Raw genomic sequence first — 14,625 nt, 5'->3', positions numbered from 1 at the left:
ACTAGTTTAATAGTTTATATACCCTTGAATCTTAACTTGTTATTGTATATTGTTATATTGTTGATTAAAATCGAGTAACTCTATTCGGTCCCACTTTATATTAAGTGGCTTTAAAGGGATACTCCACTTTTTTGGGAAATATGCTCATTTTACCACTCCCCCAGAGTTAAACAGTTGGGTTGTACCGTTTTCGAATGTATTAAGCCGATTTTCTGATATTTAGAAGAATATCAGTAACCAGACAGTTTCTGGTCTCATTGACTTCCATAGTATATTTTTTTCCTACTATGGAAGTCAATGAGACCAGAAACTGTCCGGTTACTGATATTCTTCTAAATATCAGAAAATCGGCTGACTGGATTCGAAAACGGTAAAACTCAACTGTTTAACTCTTGGGGAGTGGTAAAATGAGCCTATTTCCAAAAAAAAAAGTTGATTATCCCTTTAAGTATGTACTTATTGTGTTCATGTTGTATTGTAAAACACTTTTGCTGCTATTGAGATGTGATACGGGTAAGGTGGGTTAAGGTGTAAGGGAAGGGCCAACTGTGTAAATACATATGAAATTACATGCTGGTATTTTAAAAAATATAAGTACAATGTAAAAACACGTATGTACACAATGAGTCCATAGTATCAAATTATTTATTTCAATGTAAATACAGTAGTACTTGAAGCCACTTAATATAAAGTGGGACCCACTATTTTGATGGTCCCACAACCAACATTCAACTGACTATAAGTAACTTTGCAAGTGCATGTCAACTTATTCTACTAAGCCGAACCCTAACCTAAATAAGAGTTAGTTGACATGTAGTTGGTCAGTAGAATGTCTAAAATGGACTATAAAAATAAAATGTAACCTTACATGTTTCCCAGGAGAAAAAAGTTGGACAAGTTGTCGTTTTTATGCATTTGCCAGTCTATTAGACTCTCAGATGCCAGATGTAGACTCTTTTATCAGTTGCTAATGCCATTCTTAACCTTTTGAGGCACAGAAATGCAAGGGTATGCTATCCTGGAAAGAGGGAAACTCATTTAAAAAAGCGCCCAGATGAAAAACCTGACGTCCTGATAAGAATCTGAGGAAGCAAAAGCCAGTCAGATCGTCATATGTCCTGAAGTCTTCCTAAAACACACGTAGCCTCTATGGGAAGCCGTCAGTCCTGCGTCATTTCCCCTCTGGTTAACCCACCGACAAGTCTACAGCAATAATGTGATTTATCTGACAGGCCCGGAGCAAGATTACCTGTATTATTAATACACTCATCTACAGTTGTCCCAGGTGTGTGCACAGTCAAAGGAGAACTGTTCCTCTTACATTTTTAATGATCTGCCTGACAGCCGGGGAATCAGGAGCATAAAGAATTTTGCCCATCAGGAAAGGCTTGACTGAACTCCACAAAATCCTTGTGACCGGATTGGACTCCATATCCTTCATGAGGTCGTTACAGAACGGAGCTGCGAGAGATACGGAGTTATGAGAAACATAAGAACATTCTCTTCATCGGTCTAAACTAAAGCCTGTGTAAAGTACAGTACTCACTGGCCGTGTGATCGTAGTTGTACTTCCCCTCTCCCCTCGTGCTGTTGATGCCCAAAAATGCTTTGTAGTTGTTATCTTCATACCAGTTGAAGGAGGTGACCCTGGAGAAGGCCCCTTCAGTGTAGCCACAGAACAAGCTGGAGGTGGCGGCCATGAGTTGGCTGAAAGATGGGGTCTCATGGGACTGAAGCAATAGAGAGACCACTTGCAGGAGGTCTTTAGAGCTAGTTCTGTCAAACAGCTGTTGAAAAAAAAAATGATCAAAATGAATGTGCACTTTTAATTTAGCTTAGAAACAATCAATTTTTAGAATACAGTGGTTCCAATAAAGTATTCAGACAGTTAAATCACATTTAATGCATGAATGTCAATGCGTTACTTATAATATCAAATACCAAACCAAAATGTTTTACATATTGTATATGTCTGTTTTAAAGCACAAGTTTACTTTTCAAGCAAAACCTTTCATAAAAATGTTTGGCACAAAATTGGACAGTCTCAAACTACGCTAAAAAGTATTTGGATACTTTCTGGTTGTCTAACTTAGAACATGGAGAGCATTTCATTTCAGCTGGTTAAAAGTCATGCCACATTTTTGTATTTAATGCAATATAATTCATATTCCACTACTTCCAACTTACAGAACAATAATAATTGTACTAAAATATTTCTGATGTGGCTTGTGCCGAAATCACCGTAATCTGCACCAACAAGGTAAGTACGAATTTCATATCTGTCATGATGGAGTCCAAATCTTTTGACACCAAACTAAAATCCCTGTGGGTGGGAAAGTCCATTATCTTCTAAACTCAAATACATCAAATCCTACAGACACAGGACAGATAATCTGAACCTCTGGGGTCCACAGTACTACGACAGGTGAAGAGAGAGAAAAAACAATGTCTGGGATGTCAGATAACAGAAGTCCATTGATTCATACATATTCCTTCAAACAAAAGCCACCAGGTTCTGTAAAAACACATTTGTTTCCTCATAAGTTAATAAAAAGGGATATTTTTGGAAAACAGGCGACAGTAAAATCCAGGATTTTTTTCATTATGTTGTTGCTCCATCTGGCCCAGAGGTATGGAGAACAGGATGAAAAAAGAATTCGGAAAATGAGTAATTGGCGTCAGGGTCCCTCTTTGTCGGACTCGGGGCGACAGAAAAAAAAAAGTCCAGCCCCACCAACAGGAAGTCCCTGACTTGTAGAGCTGCAGGCACACTGACACACTTTAACCAGCAGGCATTGACGTATAACATCCGTGCTGCGTTTCCCCCTTTTCAGCAGGGTATAACATGCCCTCAACTGTCAACTAACCACCTTATTTACAATGAATCTGACTGAGCAGTGGCTGTAATTAGCTTTCCGCACACACACCAATGATATCTTCATATCCGTATCCTTGCGTAAAAAGTCAAGCAGAGGAAATTGTGATTTCCTGATCACTAAAAATACAGTTGAACTTTTGTTGGGCCCTGGGGCCCATACGCACCGCTCTCAGCTTCTCAGACACGGCAGGCAGAAGTCGGGCCCAGAAGTGCAGGTCGAGTCCATTGGAGTAGTTATCGAGAACTAGAGGAAGCTGGGAATGAGAGAAAAAGCAGGAAATGAGACCATCAAGGCGAATAGATGTACAGTGCATTCAATACATTAACAGTCCATGGGCCAGATTAGCATGAGAACGCAATACCAAAAAAAGAGTCAATGAGAGTGGAAAGTTATTGCTTGATCTACAGACGACGTGCAAATTAAAGAACACAGACGGATCATTTCCATAATGACCAACGCAATCTACCGAGAGCAGCCCGAATTAGAGACTGGTTTAAGACATGATTTTTAGATCAGTAAATGGAGCCTTAGTAAATCACAAACTCTTACAAATGCATACACTCTCAGAAAAAAAGGTACAAAAGCCGTCACTGGGGCTGTACCTTTTCAAAAGGACATTTTAGGAGCTCATATGTACATTTTAGGTGCTAAAATGGACATTTAGGTGCTAAAATGTACATTTTAGGTGCTATTATGTACATTTTAGGTGCTAATATGGACATTTAGGTGCTAATATGTACATTTTAGGTGCTAATATGGACATTAAGGTGCTAATACATTTTAGGTGCTAATATGGACATTTAGGTGCTATTATGTATATTTTAGGTGCTAATATGGACATTTTAGGTGCTAATATGGACATTTTAGGTGCTCATATGTACATTTTAGGTGCTAATATGGACATTTAGGTGCTTAAATGTACATTTTAGGTGCTATTATGTACATTTTAGGTGCTAATATGTAAATTCTAGGTGCTATTATGTACATTTTAGGTGCTAAATATGTACATTTAGGTGCTAAAATGTACATTTAGGTGCTAATATGTACATTTTAGGTGCTAATATGGATATTTGGTGCTAATATGGACATTTTAGGTGCTATTATGTACATTTTAGGTGCTAATATGTACATGTGGGTGCTAATATGGACATTTAGGTGCTAAAATGTACATTTTAAGGTGCTATTATGTACATTTTAGGTACCAATATGCACCCTTTAGGTACTTTTGAAAAGGTACAGCCCTAGTGACAGCTTTTGTACCTTTTTTTCTGAGAGTGTATGCAATAAGGCCAGCCACACAAATAACCCTGTCCATGCCTTTTCAGAGCAAATTTTAGTGTCGTTAAGTGTCATTAGTAAATACTAACAGTAATTTTTATTAATTAATTTTTTAACACTAAAATAAAGTTTGCGCTAACACAAGCTGTTAGTAAATCTGGCCCTAATGTCAGTTTTTTTGTCAATTGGAAATTTTTGGGAAAGACGATTTTTCAATGTTTTGTTTGCCGACAGACTCGACACCAAGTCACAAAATGTGATCACAAAATGTGACACAAAAGGTAAGTGAGTACAAGTAATAATACTTAAATAGTACTAGGGTGAGTATCCCTTTAAGTAATCAAAATGTTTTTATGGTTTTAGTTTAAAAAAAATAAATTAACAATAATAACACTGGTTTCAGTTACATTTATGTCAAAAATATATGTATAAAATTAAGCTAACATTTTAAACAGTGTCCAAATCATTTTAGCTGAAGCAGCAAATCAGGTTTTGGGAAATGCGTGTATAGCTCACATCCTGTCTTCCGAGATGTAACACTTCCAGAAACAATCTTTCGTCAACAGTATCCAAGCTACTTTACAATGGACCAGGAGGGACCAAGTTCAGGAAATGCCATGTATGTGTGTCACAGGAGCAACCCCAAATATGAGACATCCTTCCTATCAGCGTCTCAATCCATCTCTAAAGCTAAAAGTGACTTATGACATGTTCATATGGATCCATATGACTGAGAATTAGAGTCATTATACTTTATATTATAACAGTGTTCAAGTGTAACGTGATGATAACAACACATGTGGCTTTGGATTGTCAAAAGTGTCAAAGCAAATGAATAAACATTAATGTGTTTATGTATCTGTTCAGAGGGGGAAGCTTGGATAAAGTAGTCTTTAGTACAGTCTATCAGAATTATTATTCAAAGCTCTCATAGGTTTCAGTCCAGCAGAGGTGTGTTTACTGTAATCTAATTAGTGAAATAGGACAAGACAGTCCCCTTCACTAACACTGATCGGGTGACTCAGGCTAATGCCCCTCTGTCGTGTACCCACGCTCATTTAGAAACCATAAACTACCAAGAACAACCAGGAAGGGTGTGTGGGGGGTTACTAACTCTGCAAACATTTAAGAGCTATTATCATACAGGAAGTACAAAAACATGCTGTTGGTATAATCAATCAGTAATCATACTTTGTTCAGTTTCACTTACAAATGATTCAATTTGGAGTAAAGAAATTATAATGAAATGCTATAATCAATCTTTTTTTCAGTTTCACTTACAAATGAATGCACTTTAAATAATGAAATGATAATAAAAATGAAATCAAAAAGGGTGGGAAAATACAAAAAATACTGTTTGAATATGGGTTCCTATTCTTTTATAAATAAGCTTACGCTGAATATTTTATTCTTATTATAAATGTAGCCCTAAATGATCCCCATCAGGCTTCTTATTTATTTTAACCAGGCCAAAATATCCTAGCTCAACCATCTTTCTCAGCTTTTTTTTTTTTTTCTGGTAATCAACAATCTAGACCAGCCAAGACCTACATGGAAATTCATGCAGGCTTAGGGGCTTTTCACACAGAACATGTTTTTGCATTTCACTATGCTGCTTTTCCATTCTTTTTCTACATAAGCATCCACTAGACTAGACAAACATGTTTGCGATCTCATGTCGTGCGCCTTTCACAGTGCCTCGTGCATGATATGTGAAATCTAAAAATGCAATGCTCAAATTAATTAATTAAAATTTACACATTTTTTAAGACAAAACTGATGAAAATTTGGTCATCATTCAAAACCTCTTTTGGAACACAAAAGAAGATATTTTGAAGAACGTTGATAACCAAACAGTTTGGGTTGCCATTGACTTTCATTGTAATTTTTTTGTCCATAAAGTCAATGGCAACCCAAATTGTTTTTTTAACTGACAGGAACGTTAAAGGGATACTCCACTTTTTCTTGGAAATAGGCTCATTTTACAACTCCCTCAGAGTTAAACAGTCAGGTTTTACCGTTTTCTAATCCATTCAGCCGATTTTCTGATATTTATAAGAATATCAGTAACCAGACATTTTCTGGTCCCATTGACTTCCATAGTATATATTTTTTCCTACTATAGAAGTCAACGGGACCAGAAACTGTCTGGTTACTGATATTCTTCTAAATATCAGAAAATCAGCTGAATGGATTCGAAAATGGTAAAACTCAACTCTAAAACTCTGCGGGAGTTGTAAAATGAGCCTATTTCCAAGAAAAAAATAAGTGGAGTATCCCTTTAAAAACATTCCTTAAAATATCTTCTTTTGTATTCCACAGAAGAAAACTGGTTTGGAATGACAACGGTAAGCAAATGATGACAGAATTTAAATTTTGGAGTGGACTATCTCTTTAAGCTGGTCTTTTAGGTGTTGGCTAAACTACATTCTGAACCATAATTGTTGCTTCCACCCAAAACACGAGCTGATTTGACTTCCCTCATAGTTGGCATAGCTATCTGTGTCAGCACTTCCTCTACACCCAAACCCATTTCCAACATTTAAAGATGATATTATTGATTTTATTGAGTGTATGAGTAGACTGACCAAGCGGAAAAGTTTGAAGAAGTCGAGGTTAGCATAGAATTTGTCCTCAATGATCTGAAGACGCTGTGGCGTGAGAACGCACATGGCATTGCGCACAGTATACAGGCCCCAACGGCTCGGGAAAATAAGGAAACGCTCAAGAAGAGTCTGACTGCAGGCGATGTCCTTCAGATGGAGATCAGGAACTCCGTATGCAAACTGAGAGAGACAGACAGGGAAAAACAGAATGAAAAGATTAGGAGTTGAGGGCAGTTAATGCTGTGTTAGTCTGAGCCCGACTTAAACATTTAGCAGTAGTAAAATATTTCTGGAAATAGATAAAAATAGATTGTTAGAGTGATCATGTATCAGTCGGTGATTGATATAGAACATATCAAAACTGCAACATAAATCAGTTTTGTTGCTGCAATGTTTTATTAGTGTTGTTTTAGCACATGGACACTAGCACCAATAACACTGAAAAAGAGAAATCAATGCTATTTTTGTTTTACCATCAAGTATTTCTTTAAGTTAGGTTGAGATTTTTACTAGCTAAAGTTGCTATGCTAACCCACTATAAAGACATTAGCATTAGCGTTAGCGTTAAATGTGACAAGAATACATACGATTTGTATGAAAAAATACTGGTTTATTTATCATTTTAATACATTTTTAATGAGTGCTTTGATTACACAAATCACTCAAATAGACTAATGATACTTTATTTAGCTAATGTTATCTAAATTAGCACAATTCACAGTATTGATCAGTAAAACAAAAATAGTAAATTAAATATTTAAAAAGATATACAAATGCATGAGCAACAAAAGACACAATGTGTTTTACCATTAGGTTAAAAAATGTGCAAATATTCCTCTCATAGTGTACAACATGCACAGGTTAAAAGCCAAAACAACACATGCAGACGCAGATAGTCAGCCAAACTCAACCTGTACTCAACCTTCGTCAAACACCACCAGGTTCCCCATGGAATAGCATTTCAACTCAAGGAAGGGGCACAAAAGAGGATGGCAACAAAATCGGAGGAAATCATTAACATCCAAGACATCCTGGATCAGCTTTAACCATCAGCTTAAATCACAAGAAACACTTCTGAGGTGTTGCTGCCTGCTATCACTAGACAATACAACATCTGCTATTTATATAATGACATATAATAGTACAACATAGTTAAATTATCTGCATGTGTGTAAACTATAGATATCACATATTTGATTTACTGTATGTGACATATTGTAAATAATTTGAATAAAAATAAAATTATATCATTCAAAGGTTTGGGAAATGGAGTGTTTTTATTAATGTTTTTATTTAGGATGCATTAAATTGATCAAAAGTAGAGTAAATACATTTACAATATACTCTAGTATAGTGCTACAAAAATATTTGTTTTAAAAAAATGCTGTCGGTGCACTTTCTATTCATCACAGAATCCTTAAAAAAAAGTTTCACAGTTTCCACAAAAATATTAAGTAGCGCAACCATCTCCTTCATACTTGTTTCTATTCTTATATTGAATTCATTTGTCTGCAACTTTTTCCATAAACATGAAGGGAAAAAACAATGGTGACTTGTACAGTATCGACAGTATGTACAAGCAGCCAACAACAATATTCAGACATTATAAACAACTTCACTGCATGCGAAGTCAAATACTTCCCTACTACGAAAAACAGTATGCCAAAAGAGTAGTGTGTCTGAATACATATATTCAAATAGAGTAGGCGAATAATACGGCCGAGATTCTGAAGTGTGCATTTGATGGATCCCATGAGGCTGTGGGAGAGGATTTATGATGACAGAAACAAAATGGCGGATGTAGTACGTCCAAATTTCATTCATAATACCTATTTTCATTAACGTTGACAAAGTAAATTCACATTCAAATGTAGTACCTACTCAGTACCCGAATTTGTACACAGCTCTTGTGTGTCTTTGCCTCAACAATGGGCTACACACTTGGATGAAACATACATGTAGATGCAATCCATGGCTCAGAACCAGTGCGCAAGAAAACCCTACTGGAAAACCTCCAGCTCAATGCATCCTCTCTAAGCAGCTTCCTCTCTCTTTCCCCATTTCATTGGTAGCTAAAGACTTATCCAACCAGGACATTCCATCTTCTTCTGTACGCCCCTGCTGGCTGACTGGCAGCACCTCTGAGAAAGCCTTCAAAATGCCTCACATTCCTCTCCGTTACATTTCCATATGAAAGTGACTCGGACCCTGATGTTCTTGTGTTCGTGCAATCACTTCCTCTAGACCTGCTCTTCTCTTTGTCCACATCGCTGCCCTCAAGATCAAAGGAGACAGGGTCTCGTGCAAATCAACATCGGTGCTTTGTTCTCACTGGAAAATAAACCCACAAAGAATCTCAGGGCAGGGTAACATGGGGGCGAGGTTCAGCCAGAGCCGTCCTGCCTTGGGTTGGGGGTCTGATTACTCACAGGGCCCTGGGATGACAAATATATACATCACAAAAGGTCTGTACAGAGAGCTGAGAAACCCAAACATGCAGTCTGATGCTGAACAAACGGGCACTTGAGAAGCGGCCAAGATTCTCTCAGTCTCAAACAGAGACATTCAAAACCACCAACAAAGCAGCAGAGAAAGCAGATGACGTTTTGTCTCTGCAGCGAAATCAATTTACGTATCATTCACGATTAAATTAGACAATGACAAAAAAACAAAAAGGACGGTTCGGGTTAGTGACCTCTCTGAGTTTTGGAGGCTTCAAGCTGAACCTGTAGCTATAATGTAAATAGATGCAAAGATATTCAGTCAGTTACAGATTAAAATGACTATTTTCATATTGTACGCAGTAAATGGATGATTTTTATATTTAAAAACAAAACTCGAAAAACTAAAATGAACCGTTACTGTTATTACTAAAATAGACTGCTACAAGTGTATTTAGGCATCACAGCATTATAATGTACATGAAAAATTGATATTTTTATTTTGAGATTTGATTAAAAAAAAATTACATTTAACATTGTTATTAAACTATAAGTGTTTTTAAGATTGAAGTTGAAATGACCATGCTTTTATAAATAAAGAAATCTCTAATATCACCCATAACTAATATGGTTTTAATATATCGTCCTTTTCTAGAGCCAATTTAATAATAATAATAATACGTTTAATTTATAACGCACTTTTCATCCAAGGATCTCAAAGTGCTAGAATTTCAATTATAATGGCCTAAATGTGACTTTTTTACTCATTTTACATGCAAAAAGCCTAAGCAATTTTATTACATACTCCACTGGAATATTTCATTCTAATGGATATTTAAGTCTTAAAGGTACAGTAGCAAAAATAGTTTAATTCTAAGGGAAATAAATCAAATTCTTTAAGAGTTTTTGGTCTTGTCTTTTCTGGAAAGAATGTCTTGTTTCCAAAAAAAAAAAGAGTCTAAAATCACTCTAACAAAATGTATTTACTTGATGGGTAACGTAGCAAAGATTAAGACTTTTTTTAAGATTGTGTTTTTAATATAAGTGCAAACAAGTAAAAAACTAAAATAATATTATATTGTTTTTTCTCAAGTAAACTTATCCTCTTTTATTTTATTTTTTAAATGTAACCTGGAAAACAATTTAAAAAAGTAATTAAAAAGTTATTGAAAGTAATTAATCACGATTAATCGCATACAGAAATAAAAGTTTGTGTTTACATATATTATATTGCATATATTATGTAAACACAATCTTTTATTTTGGACGCGATTAATCGCGATTAATAATTTGACAGCCCTACTTAAAACGCATGCTGTATTTAAATGGACACATAAAAAGTAAATGACAAATGATTCAAATGACATTTCTGGATCATAGCAGTCCAACGCAGTTTACCTGTTCAGGTCGGATCTGTGAATGAACCAGCTGATGCACCACAGATTCTGTTAGAGGAACATCTCTGAGCAGGTATGAAGTGAGAGTTTCGTCATCCTTCAAAATGTCCTCCACTTTCACGCCTCGACCTGCACACAAAGTGAACAAAATGTGTGAGAACAGGATTCCAGAGTGAAGAATTTCAATAGGATGAAAGGAATGTAGCACTTCAACACTTAAGAGATGCTCAGCTGGGAGGATTTCAGCAGCATGACTATCATTCTAATGAGATGAACAGATAAAAAAAAACAGCTCTGGTATGCCAGGCATCCATGACCTACTGAAACACAGCCAATATATCGCTCCGTTTATGCTTATTTTTGATAGAAAGTGTAAAGAGAATGTGATAGAGGAGAGAGAATCCGACACGAATCAGTGTCAGGAAACTAGATGAGCCAGAGAGAGACCATTTCACAGCAGGACACAAAAAACAAGTCATGGGTCTTTTTGGTCAAGGGCCACGAAGCTATTAGCACTTTGAACGCGAACTGTTGCACGAAGGATTAAGCTTAAGACAGGTTCTTCTGCCAGGAACCAAAAGATCATTCATTCCTGCCCTCGCCATAATTCACTGGACAATTATTCAGTCAATCACCAGAGAACAATCAATCACATTCCACTGAAGGCCATGGACATTTGTTTTTCTAGCGAGGACAGGCCAATTAAAGCTTTCAGCGAAGGAATGCCAGACTCAAACCCAGACAACTTCTAGAGGTAAACAAATGGAAGTGCTTTCTCTAAAAATAATAGTATGGAAGGAGCGTAAGCTTCTTAGCATTCCCCATGAAAGGACCTCTTCTAGGCAGATTGAGCATGTGATGTAATCTGAGAGAGCGGCGTAAACAGTGAAGGAATGGCTGGGAAGCCGAGGTGACGTGAGGTTAGCTGACCTGCGATCAGTTCTGGATTGGTTCGGAGAGTGTCCATGAAGTTACTCATGGCCATGAGTTCTCGCCATAGCCGTCCCAGCTGCAGGAACTCTGTATCTTCAAACAGCAGCTCCTGCGCGTCCATCCAAAACCGAGCCAGTCTGAACAGAAAGGGGTGTGTGTGTATTGGAGCAATACATCTGCATCATTTGCACATGAAACAAATCAACTCACATTGAGTTGTTGTAGTTGGACACCAGGCCTGGAGACTCCCCACGGGTTGAGTGCTGGAAACAGGGGTTATTGGCGTTGCAGAAGATCCCTTGGATCCATGGAAGGATGCCAGTGGAGGGCATGGCTTTGTTTGGAAAATGACCTGAGATGGAGCAAACTGGTCATTAATGCCAACAAATGAACATCAAACATCACCCAACATCAGTGAGAACGGTTGCTTTTTGAATGTGACTAGAAATACTGTAATATAGAATAATAAAAAATAGAATTGTTATTAATGTCGTAATATAATATTATCTATTACTTTTACTGTAATACAAAAATGCACACAATATACTTCTTTTACTAACGTATATACAGAGTATTTTTTATTTAAATTGTTTGTTTTTTTTAATAAAAATATATTTAATTATAAACTATTTAAAACATCTTCAAGCATCCATACATTCATGTTGGCGGTAAAGAGGGTTCGCTCTTCTTAGCCAAACCAGTCCAATGAATAGCACCACAGGCCACATAATCTCCATAAAGAGCCGTGGCTGGGGTTAAAACACAGGAAAATTCATTAGAAAGGCTCAAGAAGAAATGCAGACAAAGAACATCTATCCTATACAGATCCTACAGTAAATATACAAAACTTTTGAGCTGGCTATATTAGTCAGATGAAGTTGTTCAGGTCCTAGATCAAATCTTAAAGGAGTAGTTCACTTTTAAAAAAAAACTTTTGCTGATAATTTACTCACCCCCATATCATCCAAAATAGCCATGTCTTTCTTTCTGCGGTTTTTGATGAAAACATTCCAGGATTTTTTTCAACGAACGAAATGAATTGGAAAAAAGATTCGTTAGACTTGGAGAAAAGATTCGATAGAGAATAAACAAATCTTTTTACTAGTCAATTCGTTCATTTCGTTCGTTGAATGAACGAAATGACACGAAAAAAGATTCATTCATTTTGATAAACGAGTTTGAACAGGAGAGTCACGGAACAGAGCAAGGCGACCATTTGAGCTTATAAAACTTAAACTTTGTTATTATTTTTTTTTAAATGAGCGATCGTTTCGCTTGATAAGACCCTTATTCATCGTCTGAAATCTTTTAAAGCCTTTTGAACAGTTTCCAGTTTGAACTGAAACTGTCTTTTAGACCTTGAACTGTTTGGTTACCAGTAAAGTGCATTAAGTGTGTTTAAGTAAAGTGTTTTCATCAAAAACGTTCATTTCTTTTCGACTGAAGAAAAGGGTGAGTAAATTATCAACAAAAGTTTTTTTTTTTAAAAAAGTGAACTACTCCTTTAACCCATATTGATTGCATAACATGACTGGAATTTCCTTTCGTGGAGTTAAATGTAGTAATTTCCTGCTGCATATTGAAGGGACAAGCTGATCACCTTCTGCCTCTTTCGGATAGTCCAGTTTTTCCAGAGGAGCAGCCGCAATTGGCTGTTGGTTCCCATGACTGCTGCTCTTCACCCTAACAGGGGTCACTTACAGGTGACCTACCTGGACAAAACAACAAAAGAAAATACACATATTATCTCCCTCAGATGTTTATAAGTCTGATTAATGCAACACATAGGTTTGAATCCAGTCTAAGAATCCATACGACTTAAAGCATTTAGTGCCAAAGGAGTTTTACAGAAAATAGTGGCTTGTAAGCAAAACAAAGGCAGCCAGTGAAGATGAGCAAGAAAACAAAGCAGCTAGCTATACTCTTTCGGTCTTCAACCCCTCAGAAAAGTACAAAATAAAAGTTGTCTAAACCAGAAGACCAGTCGTGAGTCATAATGAGACAATAAATGATTTGTGTGGGCTGTTATACAGCTCAGCATATTAGAGACACAGTGCTCTTGCGTAACGGGCCTGCATGCTCCTTATGCAACACTCAATAACCATTCATCCGGAAATGTCTAAAGGACACACGCAAAACATAATTAAACAGAAATAACTCACCTCAGGAGAAGAAGGCTCTTTTACGCTTGCGTCTGCTGAAGCTCATGGCCGTCTTCACTCGACTGACTGTAGGCTTGCTGCAGACGCTAAGCAGGTTTGTAATCTGATTGATTTAAGCTCCTTTCACCAGTGTGAGAGCCGATGCTCTGAGCCCAAGCTATGCTGTGTGAGACCTGTGACCTTATTAACAGTAATTGGTGATGAATAGGAACCCAAATACATTTTCATTTACTAAGAGTACATGCGTATACTGCATTCCCCCCCCCCCCCAAAAAAAAAAAGTCGATTCCAGACGACGAATAAGGGTCTTATCAAGGGAAACGATCGCTCATTTAAAAAATATAACAAAGTTTAAGTTTTATATTAAAGCTCAAATGGTCGCCTTGCTCTGTTCTGTGATGCGCGTTCGTGTCGTGACTCTCCTGTTCGAACTCGTTCATCAAAATAAACGAATCTTTTCCTGAGTCAATTCGTTCATTTCGTTTGTTGAATGAACCAAATGACACGAAAAAAGATTTGTTCATTTTGATAAACGAGTTCCAACAGGAGAGTCACCAACGCGCATCACAGAACAGAGCAAGACGAGCGTTTGTGCCTATAAAACTTAAACTTTGTTGTTGTTGTTTTTTTGTTTTTTTTTTAAATGAGCAATCTTTCTTTTCGCTACGACCCGCATTCATCATCTGGAATCGTTTAAAGCTCTTTATACAGTTTGCAGTTTGCACTGAAACGGTCTTTTGGACCTTGAACCGTTTGGTTACCATTTAAGTCCATTATATGGAGGAAAATCCTGGAATGTTTTCATCAAAAACCTTCATTTCTTTTCGACTGAAGAAAGAAAGATGGACATCTTGGATGGCATATGGGTGTGAAATTATCAGCAAAAGTTTTTTTTAAAAGTGAACTACTCCTTTAAAAGTCTATGATTG

General features: G+C 36.8%; 1 protein-coding gene across 5 annotated transcripts in view; it reads right to left on the bottom strand.

Annotated features, from left to right (window-relative positions):
• abca4a (ATP binding cassette subfamily A member 4a) overlaps window positions 1-13,868 on the bottom strand; it is a 36,992-nt gene extending 23,124 nt beyond the window's left edge. For 3 of the 5 annotated variants that reach the window (XM_089125993.1, XM_039684617.2, XM_089125990.1), the window contains exons 1-10: window positions 13,697-13,868; window positions 13,135-13,246; window positions 12,190-12,283; window positions 11,745-11,886; window positions 11,532-11,671; window positions 10,603-10,730; window positions 6,746-6,943; window positions 3,043-3,132; window positions 1,547-1,787; window positions 1,322-1,461 (exon numbers count right to left, since the gene is read on the bottom strand). In XM_089125993.1, coding sequence (XP_088982119.1) covers window positions 1,322-1,461; window positions 1,547-1,787; window positions 3,043-3,132; window positions 6,746-6,943; window positions 10,603-10,730; window positions 11,532-11,671; window positions 11,745-11,886; window positions 12,190-12,283; window positions 13,135-13,200 — 1,239 coding nt within the window. In that variant the 5' untranslated portion in view covers window positions 13,201-13,246; window positions 13,697-13,868. The other 2 variants (XM_089125992.1, XM_089125991.1) reach the window with 2 other exon arrangements.
• Window positions 13,869-14,625: the final 757 nt, after the last annotated feature.

This window comes from Pimephales promelas, chromosome 22 (genome assembly GCF_988280905.1).
Source record: "Pimephales promelas chromosome 22, fPimPro1.hap1.1, whole genome shotgun sequence".
Classification (NCBI taxonomy): domain Eukaryota; kingdom Metazoa; phylum Chordata; class Actinopteri; order Cypriniformes; family Leuciscidae; genus Pimephales; species Pimephales promelas.
This window is presented reverse-complemented; position numbering and strand designations above follow the sequence as displayed.